Source organism: Centroberyx gerrardi, chromosome 17 (genome assembly GCF_048128805.1).
Source record: "Centroberyx gerrardi isolate f3 chromosome 17, fCenGer3.hap1.cur.20231027, whole genome shotgun sequence".
NCBI lineage: Eukaryota > Metazoa > Chordata > Actinopteri > Beryciformes > Berycidae > Centroberyx > Centroberyx gerrardi.
This window is the reverse complement of record NC_136013.1, coordinates 26124631-26151994: the sequence shown is the minus strand read 5'-3', so window position 1 is coordinate 26151994 and position 27364 is coordinate 26124631. Positions and strand designations below refer to the sequence as shown.

General features: G+C 42.4%; 1 protein-coding gene across 1 annotated transcript; it reads left to right on the top strand.

Annotated features, from left to right (window-relative positions):
• On the top strand, positions 1-23982 carry ism2a (isthmin 2a). Its single transcript, XM_071905388.1, has 7 exons — positions 1-134; positions 5370-5397; positions 7576-7788; positions 13771-14071; positions 20589-20723; positions 21756-21824; positions 23465-23982. The coding sequence occupies exons 1-7, from the start codon at positions 1-3 to the stop codon at positions 23980-23982; spliced, it is 1398 nt and encodes a 465-aa protein (XP_071761489.1).
• The last annotated feature ends 3382 nt before the right edge of the window (positions 23983-27364 follow it).

Sequence of the window (27364 nt, the reverse complement as noted above, 5' to 3'; positions counted from 1 at the left end):
ATGCAGAGGGAAGTGTCCCGTCGGTGGCTGGTCGTCCTGACTCTGATGTCGGTGTCAGTCAACGGATTTCCCACAAGTCTAAAGAGCGTTCCAGCTAAAGAGAAGAACACGTCATCGTCGGTTATCGAGGTAAAGTATTTTGCATACTTTTTTAAAATGCAATACTTATAATACGAGCAGAGAGTTTAGTTTAGTTTAGCCTGTGACTTTGATAATGTCAACATTTGTGACAGGATAGTTGCCAATTAATTGCAAAACCTTAGGGTGTGCTCATCTCAGTTAGACCTGTGAGCACACGCTAGAAGTTTAGACCTCAGAGTGTTAACAGCCTAAATGCTTTCAATGACAGGTATTTGGAGTTGACAAGTCATGCTCTTGAAATTATAAGGTTCTGTCTGACTTTTTTTTTTTTTAATCAAAATTGAGTCATGAGCTTTAAATGTTAGGCTACTTTATGAGGTTACATGTTTAAAAAGATAGAAAGTGGCCTACATAACAGTTCAATCTTTGATGCTCAATAGCTGCGCTCCACCCAGCTAGATCCTTATAATTCCAAACTCGTGTAGTGTTGAGTGGTTGTTTGTCCACTCATAGAGCTAATATGGCTTTGGGGCGGCTGGTCACAACTGTCATAAGTGTTAAATTAACTCTCATGGGTGTGTGGACTTGATTTTGACACTTTCAGAGTTACATTAACACTGAGGATTTGGCTGTGCTGAAGCCATATGTTACATCTAAGTAGCCAATAATCCTACCTCTATCTTAATTAAGTGGTGTAATTTTGCAATCAGTTCCATCCAGAGTACTAGTTAGACAGAACACTACATGTCTTTCACACTCATCACTTAAGAATATCAGATTAAACATCCTCTCTAAGTGGGTGTTGGCGACCAGACAGGGATGAGAAGCAACAAATTATCCCATGGAAGATGAAGTGTTTACGGCCAAAGCTATTAGGTAATTATTATCTCTGCCTCTGCATTTATTTACTTCTCCAGCATTACTATCCAGTGTGATGTGGCCTGTGTTCTTCACAACACGCTTAGCATAATGTCTAAGTATTTGGGCAACATGGGTTTTATGGCAGGTGAAGGGGTCAAAGTTCTCCCAGCTCAGAGGCAAAGGAAGCGAAAGCCACCAGCCTGCAGATTTGACTCTTGATAGACAATGATATATGACAGGAAGCAGGTAATACTCTCTCTCTCTCGCTCTCCCTTGCTCTTTTGCCTTCTTGACACCAAAGTCAATAGACATGACGTTCTTTGTAGAGTTGTTTTTTATCCGTTTGCCCATTGCAAATCATTGGGAACAGAGCAGAGCCGAAAAAGAGTAAGAGCAAGCATGTATTTGAAGTTAGGAAGATGTAAATCAAGTCAAGCTGAGTTTGGTTGCCCTTTCTCTATATCTCTCATGATGCACCATAAAAGATGAGAAATTGGATACTCATATTGGAGTTTGACCAGGTGTAGTTTCTAAATCTTGCCATAACTTGCATCTTATCTGACACACACGTGCATACAGACACGCACAAAGCTCTCCTTTCTTTCCTGCGTTTCCACCATTATATTTATTGAGGATGATAGCTAGGGATGGGAATTGATAAGATTTTATTGATACCAATGCCATTATCGATTCTGCTTATCGGTCCGGTTCTTTATCGATTCCCTTATCGATTCCCGATCAATTTTCTGTGTGAAAAAAAAAGTAGGCCTACACAGGTTTTCAGCGTCAACGCAGCTGTTTTATTATCTCGAGTCTGAACACAGTGTAGAATGTCTGCCTAATAACATTTGAACATGTTAAAATAAATTACAATGCTCCTTTTCTTAAAATTATATAACTTGGAAAACAAATAAGATCTTTAGATGGTTACCCTAAGATGTTCAACATATTGCTGGCGTTTCCACCCTTAAGGCTGCGTTCACACATAGCGTTTTTTCCCCAACCACCAGCGCCCTTTTCTCATTAAAAGCAATGGGAAGCGGCCACAAGGCGCACAAAAGGCAGCCGCTCCCAAAAAGCGCTGCAGCGGCGTTTTTTTCGTCAGAGCGGAGCGCTTTCAAAAGTTGAGAAATGTTCAACTTTTCAGAATAGCGCCGGGTGACGTGAACCGCTTTTTCCCAGCCGACCAATCACGATGACAGAGACGCTGGCCGTTTCCCATAGCAACAACAAATATGGAGAAAGTGAAAGTGCCGGTGGAGAAATTGGACATTGTAATAAGTGAATTTCCGTTACCGCAACAGCAATCATAAAGGCAGTGTGGATTATACCGGACATGTATTGGAAATATCTGGTAAGCCTTTGCTTGTTGCACAACACTGTTCTGTCTGCTAGAAGTGAACCAGCTGGTTAGTGAGCTAGCAGCTGCTCAGCTAACGTCAGGTGACGTTGCCCTGATCCGCTTTTTATTTCTCCTCACAAAAAGCGCTCCAGGCAGCGCTTTTTCCACATCAAAAAACGCTATGTGTGAACACAGAAATGATAATTTTACAGACGTTACAAGTAGCACTGTTGTCATCTTTCTTCGTGAAATGAAGCCACGCTTTGGACCGTTTCTTCCTCTCCGCCATGACTCCTTCTTGTTGCAAGTTTCCAGCAGCATAGACGCAGAGTTTGACGTCATGACGCATGAGTTTTTGCAATGCGCATGCGCAACTGTCAGAAAAACATGCCGGCATCGATAAAAGGAATTGATAACCTCGGAGGCATACGATTCCGATGGATCAGACAATTTGGAACCGGTTCTCAACTGGAACCGGTTCTCGATTCCCATCCCTAATGATAACTCATACCTGACTCCAGAAGTGCTCATATGGAGGTGCAACCTGCATACAGCCTTCAAGTGGTGGAGTAACCTCCACTTCAACCTGCTCAGACAGAGCCTCACAGTCGAGCCTTATGAATGAACGAACGGATCACTGGGCTTCAGGCTCTTGGCAAGAGAGCTGGCTTACAAACGCAGTCGTGGAGAGGTGAAGGAACGTTCGTGAGTAGCCTGTTTGAAATAAGAATCAAATGTGCAACTCCGTTCTCAGTCTGTGTCTGTCTATGACCCTGTGTGTTCATGCCTAAACACCCCCGTTTTCTAGCTTTCCAATGATACTGGGGACGTTTTGGGGCGTAAACCGTTTGCTGTGGGTGTCAGTGTCTGTAGAGGCTTTACGGATCCGGTTACCTCAGCCTCAGGCTAGATGCCGTTTCAAGGTAGACGAACTTGATGATCTGAGGTGGAGGAGGGACAAGCAATACACTTCCTGTCTGAATGGAAAAAGTTCCATGGAGTAGCTTTTAAACAATAACTTCAATGGTGTATCATCTGCAAAAGTCTGAATTTCACATCCATTATGAGGCTCCCCAGCTATTAGTCCTGATACCCTGAAGATATGAAACAATCCTGTATTCTGCAGCTAACTGAACCATGACCTCAGTGTATCATTACACCCCGACTATCTATATCTCTGCATTGGTCGACATTTCTTCAGCCTCCAGTTTTCACCTCTGCTCTCCCAGCTCCACTCTCTCTCCTCCCCTCTCTCTGGGCTCTGTGTTTTTATTAAAGCAAAGCGGTTGGGTTCATGTTGCTCACAGCGAACCTTGGAGCCCGACTCGGTCCAGGGTTGCAATGTGAACTCACCGTTTTACACACAAACAGCCACTTCACTTATCCAAACTCTGGCTCTGGAATGCGAACACAGAGATATTGAATGTGGTTCGGAGGGGGGCACATTAATTGAAAACTCACTGGGGACGGGATGCAAGAGGCGCTGGTAATCGCTTAGCCAAATAATAATCCTGGATGGACAGTCATCCCTTCTCCTCGCTCCCAAGACGCATGCTGAAGCCGATGCCACATTTTGCGGAGGGCGTCAAATTCTTGAGCCAGTTCAAGTTTAAGTTGTGTGCTTTATTATGGTATAGACTGTGTGGTGTGGAGTGCTCTCAAATGTCCTGCACCCTAATTGAGGTAAAGATGAAACCCTATACCATAATCTGTCTATCAGAATGCATGCTCTATGTGATGATGGTGTGTAAGTACTGGATTCTTTGACTTGGTGGGTTTTTAATAAAGAAACACAAGCTAGTGTTTCACTGGCACAACAGTCGTGTGCTAAGCTTAAAGATCCAGTGCAATGAGAATTGCATTTCTCAATTTCATGGTATAATTTAACAAAGGACCTGTTAATATAAAGTTAACCAAATTATTACAACTGTGTGGAGATGTGACTAAACGCCCTTTGAATTTCTATGCCAACCAGTCTACTTCTGGTGTAAATAATGTCACTTACACCCAGGTTTTAATGAATGCTCTGATTGGTTGACAGTATGCATAAACCTGCAATAAGCAACATCAGACCTTATAACCAATCCTGAAACTAATGTGTGAGATTTTATTGAGACATAATGATATAAACAAATCTGTTTTCACCTCTTTTCTAAAGCTTGTTGTAAAATTTCGCTCCGGAACGAAGCTCCTCCCACACTGTTCAGTATTGTTAATTTTTTAAAAACTATAGCTTGGCTCCTCCCTCGCTGTTTGAAAGTGGCCCCCACCTCCTTGTTAAACTATAAACTTACTACCTACCTCTACACTTGTCATTGTGGGACATGTAACCTTCGGAGAAAGATCTGTCAAAGCGAGACTGGTAACTATTAGACTTTATGCACGGCGCTTTTCAATGTATGTCCTTGGTAGGCCTCCGTAGTGCAGTGGCTTTGCTGTGTGTTATTTATAAGTGTGTTGTGGTTTCTGTCGCCCTCTAGTGGTCAGAAAATGTTCAACCTATCTGGTGTCCCATAGTCTGCCAGACAATAGCCAGTCAGCTACTAGCTAAAATCTCTGTGCCTCCATTGTTGCTGGGTGCCGAAGTTCCAACCACCGGATATTTGTTCCCCAAATATAAAAATATTGGCATGCAGTGGAAGGTTCGGGTCTCACTCAGTCCTACAAGCTTTGTATCATCTAACCATCAAAAACTGAAAAAAATAAAAACATGCTCCTTGTGTTAGAAATCCACATCAAACTTATCCTGACTGACTTGAAATCATTGCACTTGATCTTTAAGTGTACATACTTGCAACTATCCCTAGCACTCACACACACAACTGTATACATGCACATACTAGATGCACACACATACACGACTGCATACTGTGTATGAATAACACTAGGATTTTTTAAAGTCTCTAGCAGCTCTAGCTCTTTGCTTGAGAGGCTGCTCCAATCCTCCCATGGATTTCTCTCTGCGATCCTGAAAAGCCTAAATTTGCTTTGCAGGGTCTTTGTGAATGATTAAATAAATGTTTCCATGCAAAGTGTTACTGTCAGTTTTCCCTGGGAGATCTTGGCTCCGGTCAGGACGCTACAGTGCTAAGAGAGGTCAGGGAGAGGGAGACGTCCATCCTGCTGTCAGAAGTATGCCGCACACACTCACGCACACTCGCACACTCATTTGCACATAGCACTTAAATGTATTGGCACAAATGCTGATATCCAGCGTAATGTTCAGTCCTTGGGTTTCACATCGCATTGGCCATGGCAAAGTGTTTAAGGGTCCGGCCAAGAATATAGCGAACTGGCAGAGTTATTAATACACCGGAAAATGGATGAGAAAAACGACTTTTTCCTCCATTCAGTGTGATCAAATGTGTCCATTTCATTGAATCAGGACTGTCCCACTCATCTTTCCCCTCTTTCCCTTTAAACTGATTCCAAACTGATACTGTAGCATTCTTTGGGTGACAGACATTTCACCCGGGGGCATCAGAAAGGTGATAATTGATCTTCTCTTCTCTTCTCTTCTCTTCTCTTCTCTTCTCTTCTCTTCTCTTCTCTTCTCTCCTCTTCTCTTCTGCCATGTATCTGCCTACATCGACTAAAGCATGGAATAACATTCATTACAACATGTGGCTGTTGAATCCAGGCCCAGTCATTTAGCTGTAATTGGTTTTTTCCCCCCTTTTCTTTTAGCACAGATATTCACATCACTGTTGTCAGTGTGATTCAGTTCATGACTCATAGAGAGGGGAAAATCAAAAAAATAAATAAAAATGCTCAGTGGCTATTGCGTTTCTGGAAGTTTGTTCATGCCGTAATTTAACTTAGTGTTGGAAATGTAATATATCTGGACAGAAAAAGGGCATCTGCTTTGTGCGTGTGTGTGTGTGTGTGTTACATACAGTCATAGATGTGAACCAAGGCAGGATACATGCGATCAGTGGAGAGGAGGCTTTGATCAGGTCTACATCCATCATTTCTCCACCTATCTTTCGCCCTCTCCTCCTTTCTCCTGACATTCCTTCAGTCTCTCGTTTCATTGGAGGCTAACCATTTTGTTAACCATCCCTCTCCCCCTTGCTCTTTTTCTTTCCCCTTAGCCTGTTTTAACTGCTCAAACCTCTCCCACACTCACAAACCTTTTACTTGTATCCCCACCCCATCCCCAAATGTCCTTTCTCACCCATTACTTTTCAATTAATTTATTGGCCTGACTGTTAAATAGAGACATTATTACCTAAGCAAAAAAAGCAGAAAAGAGCGTCCCTAATTGAGATGCTGCAGATTCACCCTATTTCTAAATTAACTTAAATACTAACTAACTAAATATAACTTAAATTTACTTTAGAAATCGGGTGAATCTGCAGCATCTCAATTAGTGGGGATGGGACGCTCTTTTCTGTAGCAGCCCCACTTTGTGATTTAGGCTGATTAAATGGCTGGATTTTTCATTCAAATCTTGCTTACCGTAAATCCTCTAATAGTGGCCTGTAGTCAATTAAAAGCCGGGTCTCCGATAATGGCCGGGGGCGTGGTCGACACGAACAAATAAAGGCCGGCCTCAAATACAGGCCGGGGAAAAAAACAAAGGAAACAAAACTAGCCCTCGGCGCGCCGAAACCTCCAATGGCGATATGATATAACTGTATAGATTCTATTCTTAGCTTCAGATAGCTTCAGCTTACATGCAAACAACGGTGGATACCGGTAAACTCCTGGTGCCTGTTTGTAACTGTAGTTTGTAGTAAGGTACAAGTGCCACAAGATGGCTCGGCCGGCGGAAGTCTCTGGAGCATGCCATCGTCGATTACCGTAATTATCGGTAATGCATTGCAGTAACAAAAAAACGGCTACCTAACGAACCCCAACAGAAGCAGATCAGAAAACAAGGAGGCTTCGTACTAAAATATGAGCAAATATACTTATCAAACCGAGGGAATTAGAAATACAGGCCTGTCTCTAATATAAGCCTGCCTCCAATAAAGGCCTGGTGCCCTCTGCAGTTGAGGTAAATAAAGGCCCGGGCCAATATTAGAGGATTTACGGTAGTACAGCTTTAAAGTAAGCAGCTTCAATATAACACTGCTGACAAGTTACTTATGCTTAGCTTAGCCACTTATGCTGTCCTGAGCCAAATTGGAGCCAGACATAGATATTAGAATTCATTGTCATATCAAAGATATTCTCAAAGAAAATTTCAAAGCTGTTTGAACAGATGTCGTATGGTAGAGACCACATTCATTGTCTTTTTCTGCTCTCAGGTGATATCTGAGCACGGTTATGGAGATGTCCAGCAGAGTCTAGAAGAGCTCCAGCAGCAGAACCAGCTCCAGACCCTGCCGCCCGCCCCATCTTCCCCCAGGTCCAGACACCGCTGGTCCCAGCAGCGTCACCAGGGTGTTCTCCCCCAACCTGAGCCTGAGGAGGATCCTGAACCCTTCATCTTGGACCTGAGGAATTTCCCAGACCTGGCTAACGCAGACATGGGCTCGCAGAACCCCAACATCCAGGTAGGAATTCGCAGTATGATTTAGATTTAGCTCACTCTTCTCATAGCATCAAGGACTCATATCGTCACTAAAGTGCAGTTGTTCCAAAATGAGAGCGGTCAAAGGAGGCAGGGATTTCACCGAGTCCCATTCCATCCATCCTCTCCTCTTCCCTGTCTATCTCTCTCCCTCCATACCTCCCATCCCTCTATACAGCTGGTTTGAGTCAGAGCAGCGTCTTAAATTACCCCATGCAAGACCTTTAACAGTGGGGAGCTTCAAGTTGTCCCTGAACCTCAGACATCTACACAGGGTTTAGAGAAATAGCAGAAAAAGAGAAAAAAAAAGGAGAAAAGAAAAAAAAAGCATGACAGCCAAATGTAAAAGGTCAAAAGTAACTGTATTAGTTTAACAAGATCCTTTTTCAATGTGACTGCAGGTTCAAATCCTTGCCAAAAGGCCTTTAAAACCAAAGTACAAAGAAAAGTTTAGTTATAACTTGTGGAGTGGATTTGGATAGAAATGAAGTTAGACTGTGGGAGAAATTACATGAGAAGGCCACTTATCCAGATATCAAAAAGTACTTGTCTTTCTCTCTCTCTTTTTTTCCTTTATATTAAGGAAAATGGGTCTACCATCCGAGTGGGACTAGACCCATCCTCCGTATGGCCCAGACAAAGTTATTAGCCTTTCCTTCTGGAGCCAGCGGTGAATATCCTGTGCAGGTTTTATTGGGCTTTCTACCTTGTTATCATGTCAACTGGAATTCACTGGTAATGAGTGTGGAGGGCCAGAACCTGCCAACTGGGTGAACTGGACAAAACCCTTGTAAAATCTTGAGTTTGTGCTAAAATTCCAAGTTACATGCAAAAGATAAAATAAGCTGATGTGTAACTTTTGTGATCCTGGTTGGTTGTTGCAGCAGCTAAATAGTAATATGATACAGCAAAGAAAATAGAATATAAATAACATTAGAGCTAATGTGGGTTGTGTAAACATACACAACCAACAGTTTCAACACTAGAACATGTTAAGTAGAAATGTACGAATGAAAAGTATGAGAACGAGTATGGATTACAGCATTATTAGGGTGTGCCAAATAACAGCAATATAACCAATGAATAGAATGTGTGATATAAAGAAAACACATTCACAGCGTATATACAGAATGTGCAAACGTGTCGTTTCCAAATAAATAGGTCTACAGAAAGCCATATACAGAAAGTATCTAGTCATGTAGATGTGTATTGTAAAAGGCTATTCACCTTATCAGTATATTCAATTTACAGATGTACATAAAATTTACAGAATGTGCCGATTTGGATATGTGCATTACTAGCTAGTAATGCACAGCTGTTCACCTTGTCAAAAACTCCTACACTTGGGAGAACCATGTGTAGAGAAAAGTGACAGTGTGCGAGACGCATGTGTGCATTATTGTCTGTTCTCAGTATCACCATTCATGTGTAGGCATGTGACATTACAAGACATACAGAAGACAGTAGACTACATAGAAGAACATAAGAACAAGCCGACATTAAAGCTACAATTATGCAACTATTCTCCTTTAGACAGGAAGCATATTGTTAGTCCCACCCAATGCCGATATTTACCTGGGTTTTTTAAAAGGGCTTCGTCTGTCCAACGTTCACGTTTCTGACTGCTTTCCTCCATTATTGTTGTTGCTATTACTCATACAACACGCCAACAGCAAATGGTATACAACCCAAAACAGCCTGAACATCATTGAAAAAGGCAATTTCAGGCAAACGAGGGATTCACGCATGTACACACAGGGTCACAAACAGACCCAGACTACATATTGTAGCTTTAAGTGGTAATGTAATATGAAAGTACAACAAAAGAACATTGAACAATAGGATAGAATAGAAATTCCCCAAATTTGTACTCAAGTACTTGACCATCTATAGAAGTGCCACGGTCAGATGCAGAGGAGCTGTGCTTACTATGCTATGGATAGGCCCAATACATTTTCTACAATTAAAGGACAGGTCCACTAACTGCACTTTAGCAAGCACCTCATCTTTTACATGAGGTTTGCATCATTACTTGCTCTGTTGTATTTTCTTCCTTTGAACCAAATTGTTTTTAGAGTTTGCTGTGGTTAGTGTGTTAAGATGTCTTTAGAAACTATGATTGTAAGAAAAAGACGAATACAGGACTAGCAGGAGAAAGAAGAAAGAGAAAGGAAGAGAGACGTGCCTTTGTCCTCTCTCGCTGTTGTCTTTTATTCAGCATCATGATGTAATCTGTCTTCAGGTGCTGGTTTGTCTTTATAAACAGTTGCAGTCGGGAACATAAGCAACCGGGGTTGTGTCTAGACCTGTGGAAAGAGAAAGAGAAGTGTGTGTGTGTGTGTGTGTGTGTGTGTGTGTGTGTGTGTGTGAAAGAGCCAGGACTAGTTATCAGTTCATCTTTCCATCCCTCTATCTTTTTCATCCACTTCCCTCCATCCCTTCCCCTCCAATGCACAATGAGCCTGATTCATAAAGGGAGCGTACCTTCTAATCTAATCTTAAAATAAACGTGCTTCTCCTGCAAAAGATGGCATTTATCAATTTGAACTAGCAGAGAGATCATTCTCTTCCTCTGCTCTGCTTTGTACCATCATTTCGAGCAGTTCTCTGTATGTTATAACACACGGAATTGCAAAATAGACCATTATTTTATAATGGTTTATAAATCAAACAAATTTTTATAAATAAAACATGCAAGATTGTTAGAATAATATCAATGTTTAAATTTCAGATTACTTCATACGGGAAGGCCAATGTACACTCAGTACAGAGTCACAGATAAATAAACCATAGCATGCAGGGAGGGTCGAGAGATTCAGTTATTCTCTGACTGTTTGTATGTCAGAATGTTGATTTAAGAGACTTTATAGGTTGGTGCCAGACAGAAACGGCCACCTTTGACTGCTACAATGTCAGTGTCAACAAATCAACCTTATCAGACTATTCACTATATTTATGCACAGCCAATTCTCCTCTGGACGTCCATGATGGCACCAGAAGTGGTTGATAGGAGATTTGTGACACAACTGCAAAGCCTCTATTGATAAGCCTTATTCTCCATTGTTAAATGGCCAACATCCTATCCTCTATTCTCTCTACTGTTCTGTTCTCATTTTCTCCTCTCTCCTCCTCTTCTCCCCTCAACGGGAAACTAGCAGGGCAGGACTGGAACAAACAGGAACCCTCACTACCACTAGCAAGGGAAGCTTCCCAGGAATCCAATGGATCATCATAGATCAGACCAGGCAGTCAGATACTATTGTCTCATTGGACATGCAGGTTGTTTGCTACATGAGAGTTGTGTTGTTTGCTGCTGTGGACATTGGACTTAAAGGACTACACCGACTCTTTTTTTGTTTTGGCCCATTTGTCACCTTTCCCAATATCTGACGAGAGGATTGGTACCAAAATCATCTCTGTATCTCCGGTAGATAGCTCTGTCTGGTGCGCATGCTAACGCTTTAGCATACAGTATGTTAAGTAGCCTAATCGCAGGCGATTAGCATTATCCAAAGTATGAAGATAAACCTTTTAGTAATCCAGAGTTGGCATTGTTTTTTCATTTTCAATCTCAGTCTTTATCATTAGTGAAGTCCATTACGAATCAACAGCACAAAAAAACTTTAGTTGTCTAGCTAACTTCGCTCACTTACTGTATAAACAAAACAAGTTATGCTCCAAGTTTCAAGGGAATAGAGATCTTCTGCCACTGAAAGTGCATTCTTTTTTCAAATTTTATGTCTGTTTTACCAATCCCCTAAACAAGCCTGGCAGGTTTAGACGCATCATTAAAATAAACTAACCATCCAGCCTTCGAGCTGCTACAAGTTCTCATTTTCTCACTTTTAAGATAATACTATCTGACAATATCTCAGGTGATATCTTGGACAGATTTGGACCAAACTTGGAGGTATGATACATTTTTGTACTATGTTTCAACTGATTGGCCTAATGGGGGTGCTATAATTAAAGGTCCAAATTGTAAACTCTAACATGATAATTCAGACACCACTGGTCTGATTTCCACAAAACTTGGAAGTATGATGCATTTTGGCACTGTGTTCTGACATTTACAAAACATCATCACTGTTCAGCCTAAGCACCTGTTTCATTCATGGGGGATGACATGTTTCACTTGTTATTTTTTTTCTTGAGGATATAAGGTGGAGAGAAATAGTTATATTAATTAAACTAATGAAACAATATTGGTTTCAGTGAGATTTATCCTCTAAGAATGGTTTACCCAGTTAAGATGCCTGTAGGCCTGTCCCACTGAAACAACATTTTAATTTCTTCCATGGTATATCATCACACAGCCTTGGACCTCCATTGTCAATGAATGGAAATTTGTGAACTCATATCTGACCTTTTGTATCCAAGTATATTAGGGTAATGCTATCAGTTCAAAACAGGGAATGTGCCCTGGTTCTTAGAATATCATCCTGGATACAACAGATCTTTGTGGAGCTGAACTCTTCACTAATACAAATCAAACTCTTGTAGGAGTAACATACTTGAAACCTAAAAATCACTGGCATTCCCCTTTAAATTTTTAAAGATGAATCAGGATACTGATAGTATTGCTAAATTCCTACTCCTTTAATGTTATGCACTATACTCGTCATTAACTGTTGAAGTTTTCTGTAACTGCCCTAAAGAAGCAGTTTTGTGTGAGCCACGCTAGTCTGCGGCTATATGGCCTTCATGTCTGAATGCATTTTGTTGGGTAATTTATAGCAATTAACTACTTCATAAGATTACAGAAGCAATTGTGCTAGATGTTACTATTGGCTGGTTGCTGAGGTTTTCAGTCAATTTTGGCAAAGTTGCTGAGGGTAATTGTAATATGTGAAATTACACTGTAAATTTCCTGCTTGCATACGGTTGACCTTTCGAATAAGGCTTATATTATTCTCTTGGTGACAAATGCAAATGCCTTTTTTTTGGGCATGAAAGGTAGTTTCGGATTGCAAATATGTCTGTTTGTGGTGTCTGTTTTTCAAGACAAAGTCAGCATAACACTTATATCCATTATGTCCATAGTTTTCTCTCCTTGTGTTCATCCAAGAGTTGCTAAGCGTCATATATTTTGAACAATAAGAAAATAGTGGAGCCAAAAATGTATTCCACGCCTTACTGGAGTGCTTTGCAGTGAAAGGTTGCCATCCATGCACCAAACACCCTTGATGTCTATTGGAGGAATCTGATGTGTTCTGTATACGGGAATAAGAAACTGCCCAAATAAGTTGTACTTGTATTATAAGATGTTTGAGGTTGTAAAATGACTTGCAAACTTGTAACACAAATGTGCAAATATGTACTCCAATCCATAAAGTTGAAGAGCAAAATGTGTGTGGCATGTGCTGTATAAGGTTGCAACACAATCTGCAAACGTGGTAGATTTTGTAGTTGTGAACAACTATTTGCAAATGTGCAAACACATTTTGCGAACTTGTGAAAATTCTTTGTGGTTGGTGAAGTGAAGACTGGGGTGGGCCCACTGTTGGCAGCTATGGAGGATGCAGCTGCCTTCCAGTCACCACTCAGGAAACAAAGTCCCTTGTGGTTTAACTAAAAACACAAGACTTGAAAGTTTTTCTACACTGCAAATGTTTTAAATAGTTCACAAAAGGACATATTGATTATAGCTCATAATGTCAAACACATTTGTTTACAAAATGTAATGCTACAAAATACATCACAATTTTGAAAATTGTATTGCACACACGCATTTTGCTGTTCAACGTCAATAGAGTGGAGTACACATTTGTACATTTGTACAAATTTGAAAGTCACATTACAACCTCATGCATCTTTACAACAAGCTTTACAAAATTTTTTGATGTTATTGTCATATCACAGCATTCTTTATCTATATTGCGAGTAATGAGGATCAAACATAATTTGGAATGCAACTAGACCTCCACCCATCAGTGTACGTATTCTATGCCTTTGCATCTGTCAGGTGACCATCGAGGTGGTGGACGATGCACAGACCGAGACGGAGATGGAGATGGACTTGGCAAAGGAGGGCCAGCGTAACGACTGGTCGGTGTCCTCCTCGGAGTGGGCCAACAACCACAAGAAGTTGTTCTGGCCGCTGTTCTGGGAGTACCCCGAGCAGGCGGAGAACGGGCTGGGCCGAGCCAGCCTGGAGGAACACACCGAGGACTACAACTACGATCCGGAAGAGCCTGTCCTTAGCGGCGTGGGAGGAGACTGGGGTGGTCACTGGAACAAAGAATGGGACGCCAAGGATAACTATGGTAAGGATTCTCTCAGAAACCCAAAACAACACAGCTTTTATTCATATTGTATTATTATTATCAGTGAGATAAGATCAGATGAAACTTTACTGATCCCCATGGAGAAAATGGATCATTGCAGCGGCAAATAGTAACAGGATACAGCAAAGAAAAATATTGCAAAGTGCACATGTTCTCAATATCATTGTCATGATCAGAACATATTTATGGAAGAAGGTAGCATATGTACAGAAGATTTGTCATATGTGCTGAATATATGCTGAGAATGTGCAAAAATATGTTCAGATCAGAAACCCGTTCAAGCAAATGCTTTACAGATTAGTCCAGAGCATAGGAATGCAAAAAGCAATCCAGGATAGTTGGTATAGACAGTACAGTGCAGGCACTCTGTTCAGCTCCCTCCTAGTTGACTTTACCTCCCTCCTAGTTGGCTTCAGCTCCCTCCTAGTTGGCTTCAGCTCCCTCCTAGTTGGCTTCAGCTCCCTCCTAGTTGGCTTCAGTTCCCTCCTAGTTGGCTGAAGCTCCCTCCTAGTTGGCTTCAATTCCCTCCTAGTTGGCTTCAGCTCCCTCCTAGTTGGCTTCAGCTCCCTCCTAGTTGGCTTCAGCTCCCTCCTAGTTAGCTTCAGTTCCCTCCTAGTTGGCTTCAGCTCCCTCCTAGTTGGCTTCAGTTCCCTCCTAGTTGGCTTCAGCTCCCTCCTAGTTGGCTTCAGTTCCCTCCTAGTTGACTTTACCTCCCTCCTAGTTGGCTGAAGCTGTGGTCATTTGGACAAGGAGCACTGAACAGTCTGATGGCTGTTGGCACAAAAGACTGCCTCAGAGTGCTCCATTTTGCACCTTGGGGTGCTGAGGAGGAGGCTAAAGATGCTTCATAGCTGCATCAGCTCACCATAGAGGGGGTGGGAAGTGTTGTCTAGTCCTCATCCTTCCCTTACAAAAAAGTCACATGTGAAAACTCACTTGTGCAAATGTCAAAGCATGTGCTTTTTGGACATGTTTGTTCTCTTATGTGAATTTTTTTTTTCATGTTTACTTCAGATGTGAAAAATTAAATTAATAGGTGAATTTTTTTTTTCATATTTTCACTTGCCATCACATATGCAGATATTTGTTTCGCATGTGAAAGCCTAATTTCACATGGAAAGAGAAAATTCCCAGGTGAAAAAGTCATTCTCATGTTAAATTTCCTATTTCCCATGTTCACATGAAAACCAACATGTGTCCAAAAAGCACGTGCTTTGAATTCACATATGGGTTTTCATGTGACTTTTTACATAGCCAGCCTTTAACCTGTTTGTTCATCCTGAGTGCATCCCAAGCAGTGATGTTTAGTTGATGCTGCTTCCCCAGCACATGACTGCAAAGAACAGAGCACTGCTCACCACTGATTGGTAGACCATGTAGAGAAGTCTGTTACATACATTGAAAGACCTGAGCCTCCCCATGAGGAACAGTCTGTTCTTCCCTCTCTTGTACAGTGCCTCCATCTTCCAGTCCAGTTCAGTTAGTTGTTGGTGTGAACAAAGTACTTGTAGGACTGAACCATATCCATCTCCTCACCTTGGATGGTGACAGGAGTCGGTTGGAGATCCACCACCAGCTCCTTTGTCTTCCTGACGTTGAGCTGCAGATGGTTCTCCTTGTACCCCCTAATGAAGCTCTCCACCAGACTCCTGTCCTCCTCCTCATTGCCCTCACTGATGCTTCCCACAATCGAGGAGTTCGAGAACTTCTGGAGGTGACATGACCCAGAGTTGAATCTGAAGTGAGAGGTGTAGAGAGTAAACAGGAAAGGTCACAGGCCTGTCACTGTTGTGGTCACAGTATAACATGTTGTGCATGTTAAACCATGTCCTACCAACAGATTTCGGTGTCATTCACATCCTCTCTGGGAAAAATGATAATTTTGGAGGGATCATGGTTATCCCACATACTAAATCATCATTTCATTCCTGTAGTTAACTACTTTGCTCAAAAGCACTTCAGCTGCAATGAGCGTTGTCGTCGCAGATTGGATTAGCTGCATCTTGATTTGTCACCTGTCATACTGCATCTTCTGAACTTGGAATATAACACAAAATTAAATTATTGCTGCTGATAGATGAAACCTTTCTCTAAAATGTCTTCTCAGGAATTAAGTTTTAGATTGGCAAACATGCATTTTGAAAATATACAGTGGGTTCTGAAAGATTTTCATAAGCCCAAGGGTCATAAAAATGATCAATCCGTAGAGGACAGTGTTTAGCCCCCGTAGAGGACAGTGTTTAGCCCTCTGTTCAAGTAAAAACAAGAAAATCACCAAATTTGAAATTTGGAGGTTTTTGCCTGACAGCAGCGATATACTAAAACAGTTTGCATGTACTGTATGTTGTATATTGAATTACCTGTCAATGGCACTTTAGGTTGTACACTGGCTCATACATATAAAGTCCCATCCTAGGCTCTCTAGTACAACATAGTCATTCTGATACTAGGACACTAAGACTAGATTATCAGTTTTGATTCACACATTACACATTAGACATTTACAAATTACCATACTAGTTTAATTGGCTTATAGCACCATGGGTACATAAAGTTAGAGGTAAATTCTAAAAACAAACCCCCCATTCATGTGTCACATTAGGGCACACAGTGGGGTACTCTTTCAAAACATGCACGGTGGGGGGAGGTAAGTGTAGATGCCTGGAAGGTTTGCTTGACAACCTCTTATAAAAGAACACTTTGAAAACATCTCAGAGAGCGGATGCAACCCCCCCACACACACACTCCCCAAGACAATAGTAAGATAAGGTTTCTCAGCAAATGCTTTGTGCACTGTAGAGCTTTCCGCTTGTATAAAAAGGTCTGAGTGTTTGGATGGTGTCCCCTTATCACTGCTGTGTGTGTGTGTGTGTGTGTGTGTGTGTGTGTGTGTGTGTGTGTGTGTGTGTGTGTGTGTGTGGAGGGTGGGGGTCAAATAGGCCAGGGCATGCTGGCAGTAAGCTGTCTGAAGATGTTTTTGTTCTGTTGACTTGCCTGTCTGAGTTTGGAGGGTGGGCACCCTGTTCTACACACACACACACACACACACACACACACACACACACACACACACACAGTCTCCCTCCCTCATGACATGATTTATGATAGGGTCTGCTCTCTCAAGGCCCACTACATAAACATGTCCAACACCACACACACACACACAGGTTCCTTACTCACAGCCAGCTCCGTTTAACTCACTGTACTCTGATTTTGATCAACGGCACACATGCAAAAAGAACAGTGAAGCACTTATGACAACCTCAGGGATACAGACTTTACATTTGTAGTGTATATTGGCCTAGTGAATATTCATCGAAATCGAAATTTACCTTGAATTTACCTTGAATTTACAGGATTTTGTCTTGGTGACATTGGTGCATACTGGCAAGTTGCAAAGTTCCACAGTCTTCTGATAAACATGGTAAAAGCTCATTAGAAGTGAATAGAATGAGATGCGGCAAAAGTTTTGGGCACTCTGGAGAACCTACATTCCGGTGTCATAATGTGCCGTGTCTGAACTACTGTACATAAGGTTGTGCAGACATTAGCACGTGTAGAAGTGCAAAATTGAGCAAAACCACTTGGGTGTAATAAATACCTTGGTAATAAATCGTGATAGTACTCGGTTTTAGGAACAGTTTTATTGGATTGTGAGGAGTTCATCCTTTGTCCGTTATTCTCTATTAAATAAAGGTAATAGTGAGGCGAACAGCCCTCTGTGATTAAGTCTTAACCAGGTTAGTACGCAGTCACCTTGTAGTGGAGCAACACATCACTATCCACTTATGTATGTGGTCAGCAGTGGCTTGCCCAAAGTCTTTATTAGTCCCAAAAGACAGAAACCTGTTGGAGATGAGTTGGAACCTGTCCGATTTACAAAATTCCAGGTGTTCACTCAATTTGTGCCATTTAAAGGAAGTACGCAAAACCCAGGAAGCGCATTCTGGGATATGAGTTACGTATTTAACCCTGTTCCCCTGAAGGAAGGGACAGAGCAACAATTTAGACACTATCAGATGGAGCACTTACCGACCTGGTATGAAGTCTATACAGTCATTTCTGTAGGGTTTTGTTTTTCCAGCACATAAGTGTGATGTGAGAGGCGCATTATGTAAAATCAGTCTTTGCAAGTTCACAGAACAATGTCTGGAGTGTCACGTCATCCACCTTATTGAACACAGAATATGAGCATATCTGCTTTTGATGCCATTATAAGGTGACAGCCCATAGAGAAGTGACAATTAAGGAAGTACGCTTGCAAACACAAGTCTGTTCCTGGTCTGGCGTAAACTGTATATCTGCACACACTAAATTCAGAGGTTCGAATGTGGCTTCACTGAGTTCTTCTAGCACCGTAACCAAGTCCCACAGTGAGAGGTAAGGCTTATGCACTGGTTCCAGTGAAGTGTCACACCAAAGTGTGAACGAATTTGTTGAGTCAGGGCAGTCCTAGGTTAGTTTGGCATGGATTCTGCACCACCTCCATTTGGAAGATCAAATTTTATGGTAGAATCATTTTATTAATGAGGGCCCAACGAGTGTTTCATGTCATCCACACCTTATTGCTCACTTTTGCTGTGCTTTTTCTCTGCAGAACTCTCCCTCTGTCTTCCTTCTTTCCCCTCTTTCTTACTGTAGGCCTCAGCTTCTGATGCCAGCAATTAGCCCAATATGGCTGACCTTGTGGCAATGGAGCCAAGCAAAATTAACAGCTTGAGGAGAAATGGAAGCAAACAAGATGAACTCATCTCTTTCATCCTATCCCATTGTCCCATTATCTTCCCTCTCCCCTCCCTTCTTTCTCTTGCTGGCTCATTCACTCAAGTCGGTCTTTAATCCATCTTCCTTATCGCTATTAAAGCTGCACTAGGGAACTTTGCATGTTGGCAGCAAGAGGTAACTGAAAACTTTGAACATCAATATCCAGAAATGATGTAAGGTGACTTCATGGGCCGGTCTGTGATGCTCTATACCAAAGGGCCGAGAAAGGAAAATATCTAATGTTGGTGAGTCCAGCTTTCTCTGGACGGAGCGCTTGCTCACTGCTGTTTAGGAGACAGTTTGGATTTCACTCTTATGTTTCAATTCGTCAGTTCCCGTGTGTGTAGAGATTTCCTGCCAGCGACCATTCCGACGCCAGAATTGAAATAAATAGGATGAAGCTACAGTGTCTCAACTGGAGGAGATGGGACGCTCTTCTCTGCTGCAGCCCTTTAGGCTGATTTAGGCTGATTAGACGGCTGGATTTTTTAAAATCTGGACGAGTGCAGCTTTAAGTGTTGTTCTATGTCTACTCTCTTTTCCTGTTTCCCGAATTACCCACAATTATGTGAATGGTGGAGGGATATATGTCAGGGAGGTGGAGGAGGGAATGAACTGGCTCTTGAGATTAGAGAAAGGGCCTGTTTTACGGAGTGCAACACTGTTTGTGTTGGTACAGTCCACTGCGCTCTAAGTGCATGAGCTTGCCAATGACATATGTATTGCAACCTGGAGACACACACACACACACAATTTCATGTGCTCACACTCTCTCCGACTCTCTCTTTCGCTCTCATACACAAACGCCAGCTGGCCGCACTTCCTGCCTGATCATTAGTACGATTATGACTTTCCTGAAAAGTATGCAATATTCGTTTAGTTGCAGTGCGTCATTAACTTCTGTGTGGAAACAGGTTTGAGTGGAATAGGTCCAAATCTGTAGGGCTAGTTACTGGCATGCTTTTCTGCTGACCAGAGATCAGGTCATAACAGGTACGAAGGCTTAGTATCCCTGAGTGTGTCTGTGTAATCAACTGATGCACAATCAGCTTAACTGCTGGCGGTTAGAAGTCCTCCTCACTAGAGACTAAAATCTGGGTCACACATTGGGAACATCAAACCTTCATTTTACACATCACACCTTTTTTGCAAAGCATCGATGCATAAGAGATTTCCAATCAACAGATGAAATTACATTGCCGCACATTGTTGTTTTTGAGCGTCACATTGCAAAAACACTTGTTGAAATACAGCTGGATTTGGCCCTGAAAGTAATTATGCATTCAGCTACTGCATTAGTGCTCCAACTGTTGGAACCACTCTTGAGTGCTGAGTGAAGATTTTTTTTTTTTTATAGCAAACAGCCGTCATCGTTGCAACTACAAGAAGAAGACTTTCACTCCTGCTGGTTCCTTTCCTCCTCCTCCTCCTCCTCCCCCCCTCCTCGCTTCTCCTCCTCAGCCTTTTGAAGTTCGCCCCCTTCTCCTCCCTCCTCCTGGAAGCGTTGTTTAAATACAGAGGAGCACGTCTCAGAGGTCCCACGCTGTCATTCCCCGGCTCTTTTCAGCCGCTCCTTAATTGCATAACACGCATACACCAGCTGGGCGAGGAATTCACAAGGCTAACTTCAAAGAGCGGGCCCTTTAATATATTACTTTCCTTTGGTTTTCCTTTTCTCCCTTCTGCGCGCTCCCTCTCCTCATCCATCTCTCATCCCCCCCTTTTCTTTCAGAGTATGAGGAGGAGTGGAGCGACTGGTCACCATGCAGCGTCACCTGCGGCCACGGCACCCAGAAGCGCATCCGGTCCTGCGGCTACGCGTGCACGGCGACCGAGTCGCGCACATGCGACCTGGAGGGTTGTGCCGGTAAGCGGCGCAATCTGTGATGTCATGATTGTAAAATCTGACTACGCTGCTAAGGGGGAATTTGTATTATTAAAGATCCAGTGCAGTGATTTCAACTCAGTCAGGAACAGTTTGATATTGATTTCTAACACAATGAGCATCAGTTTTATTTTCAGTTTTTGATGGTTAGATGGTACAAACGTTGTAGGGCAGAGTGAGAGCCGAACCTTCCACTGCAGCCAATATTTCTATCTTTGAGGAACAAATATCCGGTGGTTGGAACTTCAGCACCCAGCAACAATGGAGGCAAAGAGCTGGCTGGCTATTGTCTGACAGACACCTGATTAACTATGCATACCGTCGACCAATCAGGACATTCATCAAAACTTGGGTGTAGGTGACATCATTAACACCAGGAAGTAGATTGGAATTCTAAATCTGTTTGATTCTGTTGAGTTTTTCAAAGGGCGATAGTCCACAATGCTGACAGTTATAATGATTTGGGTAACTTTACATTAACAGGTCCTTTGTTAAATTATACCATGGAATTGAGAAATGCAAAAGAATAGCCTTCTGAAACAGTTGGATGCAAATTAATTGTATATGTGTTTTCCTTAAACCCCAAAATCAGCTTCTAAACCTGCAAATATGACAAGGACTATTCTAGCTTTAAGTCTTTCAGTTACAATTTTAGATGAACAGTCAAACTGCTCGGAATGTGTTTATTTAAGTTTTAGAATAAGATAAGCCTTTTATTTACTGTGTGAGAGAAGCAGTGCAACTAGACACAAGTACAGATGTTGAGTGTGTTTGGACTTTTACCATCATCTGCCCTGCTGCTCAATCTAGCTGTGCGCACACACACACACCACACACACACACACACACACACACACACACACACACACACTTCATTTCTAAACGTATTCCTATGTGCAAAATGCAGCTGTATAGTGTGTGTGTACTGTGTGCATGTGTGCATATGGCATTTGTGAAGATATGATAATTAAACCATTTTAAGAGAATTTACCACTTTCTCCCTCTGCCTTGTAGACAACATGAATGCAGTGACTGAGCTGACACCCACCCAGACAACCAACAGCACCGAATCTCTGGACACTAGTATGTAGAGTGTGTGTGTGTGTGTGTGTGTGTGTGTGTGTGTGTGTGTGTGTGTGTACATCGCCGTGCCTGTCCCATATCGCCACAGATCTACAGTCAACATGCTGTGCTCCATTTTCTTTTAGATGGGTGGTGGCACCGTATTTAATGGTGTGCTCCATTCACTGGTGGGTTGCTAAATCAATCAATCACAGACAAACTGAGAGTGCCTGGTTTGGGTATTTGGAAAGCTCCCTTCCCAACATGCCTGAAGGACTGCTCCGCCGAGGCTGTCAAAGACACTATGAAACACCGGCCGCTCCTCCCAGAAATGTTTGAATTGCTTTTTAGTTTGCGTTTTATTGCTCTCCTGCCGCTAAGCACCGGCCAGTGAACATGATAGTTCTTTTCGCTCTGCAAACATAACAAAGAATACACCAGGAAAAGGAGAACATGATATAGTGTCTGACATCCCCCCCTCTCTCAACCCCCCATCTACTATGGAAAACAAACAGAGAGAATAGGTTTTAATTTGACCACAAGCAGAAACGGGTTTTTATATTTTATGTTTTTTTGCATACAGCAGTCCTCAGCAGAGAATTCTAACCCCCGCTCTCAGCCAGGATTTCGGCGTTCAAAGAAAAAGATTTTGACTCACTTTTTTCCAACTGGCACTCTCCTTTTAGTAATCAAAGCCATCTTAAATCTTAATCCACCTGAGAGCCGATACTTTTATTGCATCCAAAATATTTCCTGGTGAAAGAGATGTTGATTAGAACAATGAGATCACTAACATGTGCTGTGTTTAGATGTTCGTTAAATTCACACACTGAGGATAGACGTTCAGTAACAGTCTCGAACTTTAATGAGTTTCTGCTCCATTTTTTAATTTAAGTTTTTGCATTTGCGAACTTTTGCATAGTGAGGGGATTTGTATAAAAGTCCTAGACAAAAAAAACAATAACTGATTATTAATAACTGCCTTGCTTGTAAAAGGCATGGCTATCCATTGATTTTATATACACATGCAGCTAGGGCAAACATCACACTTACCACCTTAAATCATAAAAGAATGAGGTCATTTGTTAATCCGACCTTAACCTAGCTGTCCAAACTGAATACAATAACACTAACCAAGCTAGGAAGCAAGGAGGAAACGCCACAGAGCATTTTTACAACTAAAGCCAAATGGTGTCACTGCCATGCACACATTGAAAATAACTCTTCCTCACACCACAACTAGCCACAACCTTTTAATTGACTTGTTAGCCAAAGGATTTATTAGTATAAATGTGGGACTGACAACAATATGATCCTTTTTTATCTTCCCTTTCTCTCATTTCAAACCGCTTGTAAATCCCTCAGTTATTTTTCACTTTGTTCCACTCCAACTTGAAATGTTGCATGGTGTGCATTGCATTGCTGGAAGGGGTGTGTGCACCGAATGACAGGATCTTCACAAATATGGTCCTTTATTGATGAAAATCATTTAAATGTGCACCTAACTTTGCCTGGGTGCAAGATCAAGATGTTTGATGCACTGTGTAAAATAAACTCAATCCCAGAAAAGTCCTTGAGGAATTCCAAACTGGCTCAGGCAGGTCTGGTGCAAGAGTTGTTTTTTTGACGAATCCTAATCTCTTTCAATTCCCCTCCTTCAGACGTAGACAGCTGTGAGAAGTGGTTAAGCTGCAAGAACGACTTCCTCCAAAAGTATCTGCACCAAGTGCTCACAGAGCTGCCCAGCTGCCCCTGCTCCTACCCTTCTGAGGCCGTGTACAGCGCTGTCAACATCCTGGACGCGAAGCTTCATAAGACCTACCGCTGGAGGGACGCGAGCGGACCCAAAGAGCGCCTGGACATCTACAAGCCTTCGGCCAGATTCTGCATCCGCTCGATGCTGTCATATGATAGCACTACGCTGGCGGCACAACATTGTTGCTACGACGATCAAATGAGATTGATAACGCGGGGGAAAGGGGCGGGAGCGCCGAACTTGATCAGCACGGAGTTCTCGCCCGAGCTGCATTACAAGGTGGACGTACTGCCTTGGATCCTGTGCAAAGGGGATTGGAGTCGTTTTCACTCGGTGAGGCCGCCCAATAATGGGTTGGACTGCGCCGATAACCCCCCCGAACAAGTGTTTCAGACGGAGCTGAAAGAGGCGAGGGAGTACTGACGTGCCGGGGTTGCGGGGTCACAGCAATAGGGGAAGAAGACAGAGAGGAGTGCATGGTGATTCTCAGGTGAAATCTCCATCGGCCACAGAAATGAAACAGTGCCGTCCGTAAGCGCTTTGAAGCACAGTTTTTGTCTTGTCTGCCATCTCCTCGCAAATACTACGCCGTCCCGCAGGAGTTTAGCAAAAACTGAAATGTAAAAGTTGTTCTGGCTTTCCCATCTGCCATGGGCGGACTCAGCCCCTCTCCCAGCTGAGTTACTGTGGTGCATTTGCAAGCTTGACTGTTGCATTCTGTTGGCCTCCCGCATCAGGGGACACATGGATAACTTTTGTTAATAAAACAGAGACCATAACTTATGAGGATATAAATGGAAGACATGGACAGCCAAGATTAGGGAAGCTGTTTTATACTCATATGCACACCGTTTGTGCACAGCGACAACTGAAATAACACTGGTGTTGGAACTATTGGAAAGACAATGAAAAACATTGTTGAAGTGTTGGGGTTTGGTTGACCCTTCTCAGCCAATCCCTGTTCCTGTATAGACTCAAGTTGCTGCTACGCTATTGGGATGTGCTGAGCTGAGGTGAATGGTCGTGATGGCAGTGGCGTGTGTGTGCGTGTGTGTATATGTAAGTGTGTGTGTTTGGAGGATGAGCTCAATGAACACAATGTATTTATTGGACTCATATGGCCCTGAAATACAGCAACTCTAATCAGATCTAGTGTCTCGTGAAAGGAATTCCTGTCAAGCTGCTAAAACAGGGAACAAAGTCAAATGGTCGATTGCCTACTTGTTCATCTTCACCCCTGTTTGGATGGGATTAGTTTTAGAGGGGGAGGTGGGGTAATCATTACCGGAGGATGTCTGTCATTTTAGTCCCATCCAAATCTGCCATGTCAGTAACTATTACGTACTGATACACCAGTAAAGATCCTGGCCTCTATAAAATGCCCAGTAAAAATAACCAACCCGTCCCGTCCAAATTGACATTGCTGGCGAGTATTGTGTCATTTCTCTTGTCATTAGTCTCAACTCCCGTCCAGTTGCGACTTTTCGTCGCCCTTGCAGCCATGCCGTATTGTTATTGTTCGAGCACATCAGCATCAATTGCTGAGGTTACGTATGACACATGGTACATTTTTGGTGTGATGACAATGCATATGTGGAGTAGATGTCCCACGTCAACAGTTACCTCACATTGTCCTGAAAACGAATCCCGTCTGAACAGGGCTTTCGTCGATCTTTCTTTCTGTCTCTCTCTCTCGGAACCCTGTCAAACACATTATAATGCCTCCTGCTTTTACATCCTCAATCATTTCCCATGCTGCATTTGATACTGTATTCAAGTAACATGCAGATTCTCAACTCATTTCAAATTTGTATCTCCAGTGTCAGACGTAGACTTTGGACAGCCTCAGAGATTGATGTATTGTGTTTTTTTACCAGAACATTCTATCTGATAAGGTTACTCTGTTGATTTAAACTCATCCTCATCCTCTTTGGTATTAGCGCTTGTTTGGACTCAAGTGTTGTTCCATTTCTACCACGGCACAGCTGATCAGTGTTGAAATATTTTCCTTTCTCTCTGGTTGTTCCGTGCCATCAAATGCAACCCTTGAGTGTTCTTTGACACTTTGAGGGAGGCTTTGAAGGACTGGGGGTGTGAAGGGAAAGGTGAAAAGTGAGACTGCGTTGATAGTGGAAAATTAGGTTGTTTGGAAGTGAGCGAGAGAGAGAGAGAGAGAGAGAGAGAGAGAGAAACAGAACCTTGGACTGAACTGGCAACCGAAACATGAGCTTCAGTTTGCGAAAATAAATGGAATTTTTCCTCTTATTGTCGCTGTCGTTTCATGTCTGCTTTGTAAGAAAAGTCCTCTCATGCCGATAGAGTACACAAATGGAAATGAACAGAGAGAGGAGAAGAGAAGAAGAAAGAGAACAAGAGAACATGTGAGGAGGAGCCAGGGGAAGTTGTCACACCAAGGTTGATAGATATACCCCCCAACCACCCCCCCCCTCCCCTCTGTGTAATGTGTATGTGTGTGTGTGTGTGTGTATGGGGTAGGTGCTGCCAGAGGGGAAACAGGGACTCTCAGTAAACATACAAACCTTTTGAAGTTTTACTCCTCCTCTCCTCTTCCTTCTCCTCCCTCCTTCCCCCCTGCTGTTCCGAGGCCTGCTGCTCAGGTATGTTGGGTTTAAGACACTGACAAGCGTGTTGTTTTAAGAACCTAATCCTGTTGTCGGTTATCAGGGTTTTGATTGATATTGAGGGCCTGTTCAAGACGAATGAACACAGCCCGCTTTGATGGAGAGGATGCCATTCACAAGAAATGTGCTCATCCGTCCGCAAAGCTGCGGAAACATCCCACAAGTTAGATTGGGCTGTTCTTGTTCTCTTGTTTTGTTTTTCTCTCTCTCCCTCTCTCTCTCTCTCTCTCTGTCTGTCCATCTGTCTCTATACGTCTCTCTCAATTCCCTCTTGGTTGTCAACAAGCTGTCTTTGATTAACACACGTTATCTTAATATATGATAAAAACACGACACACACATACACACACACACAAGTCGGCATGCTTTCGGTAGGTCTTCAAATGCAGTGCAGAGCTGCTGTAATCTGACAGTCTGAAAACAAAAGAGATTCCAGTGCCAATCACAGGCTGAGCAACACTGGAGAGCAGACTCTGCTTTTTCTGTTTAACTGAAACTTTTTTTTTAAATTTTGGTCACATTCTGTAGTCAATTTATTTGCATTAAGATTAGAGTCACTTAGCTTTAAATGTAAGGATTTTATTTATTTCCATTTACTAAGCAAACCCAAAGGGCAGAAAAACGGTCTTATAAGACATGGATCTTTCCAAAAACTACAATATAGTTCTCACACAATACTGTTAAAGGATATTACCTATGTTTTGTGCCAATGGTCTAGGTTCCCTTCTCCTTTTCATTCTCCCTGCTGGTGTCTGCACACAGTCAGCATAGTTGGAGATATCGGGGCTCATTTTCCTCCCTTCAGAAGAAGCCATTTGCTGCCATTCATTCTTGTCCAGTATGAAAAACAACTTCCACAGAGCAAGAGAATCCATCACAGTAAACATGACGCCTCTATTTGGTTTTGTCAGAGTTTCTGTTTTATTCTTATTTCATTGTGCTGAGTGTAGTGTTTTCATAAAACATGGCGCCTTACAAACTTAAATGTCACATCCATGTCTTTTTATTTAAGGTGCCTTTGTTAGTTAATTTTAAGCTAGATTTGACACTGTAAAGTTTGTATTTTAAAAACAGTGAAAAACAAGTAAGTGTTAAAAAAAATCGAATTACATACGGCATGCCTTGCAAAATGATTAAACTGGAGAACTGAAGAGATGAAACTA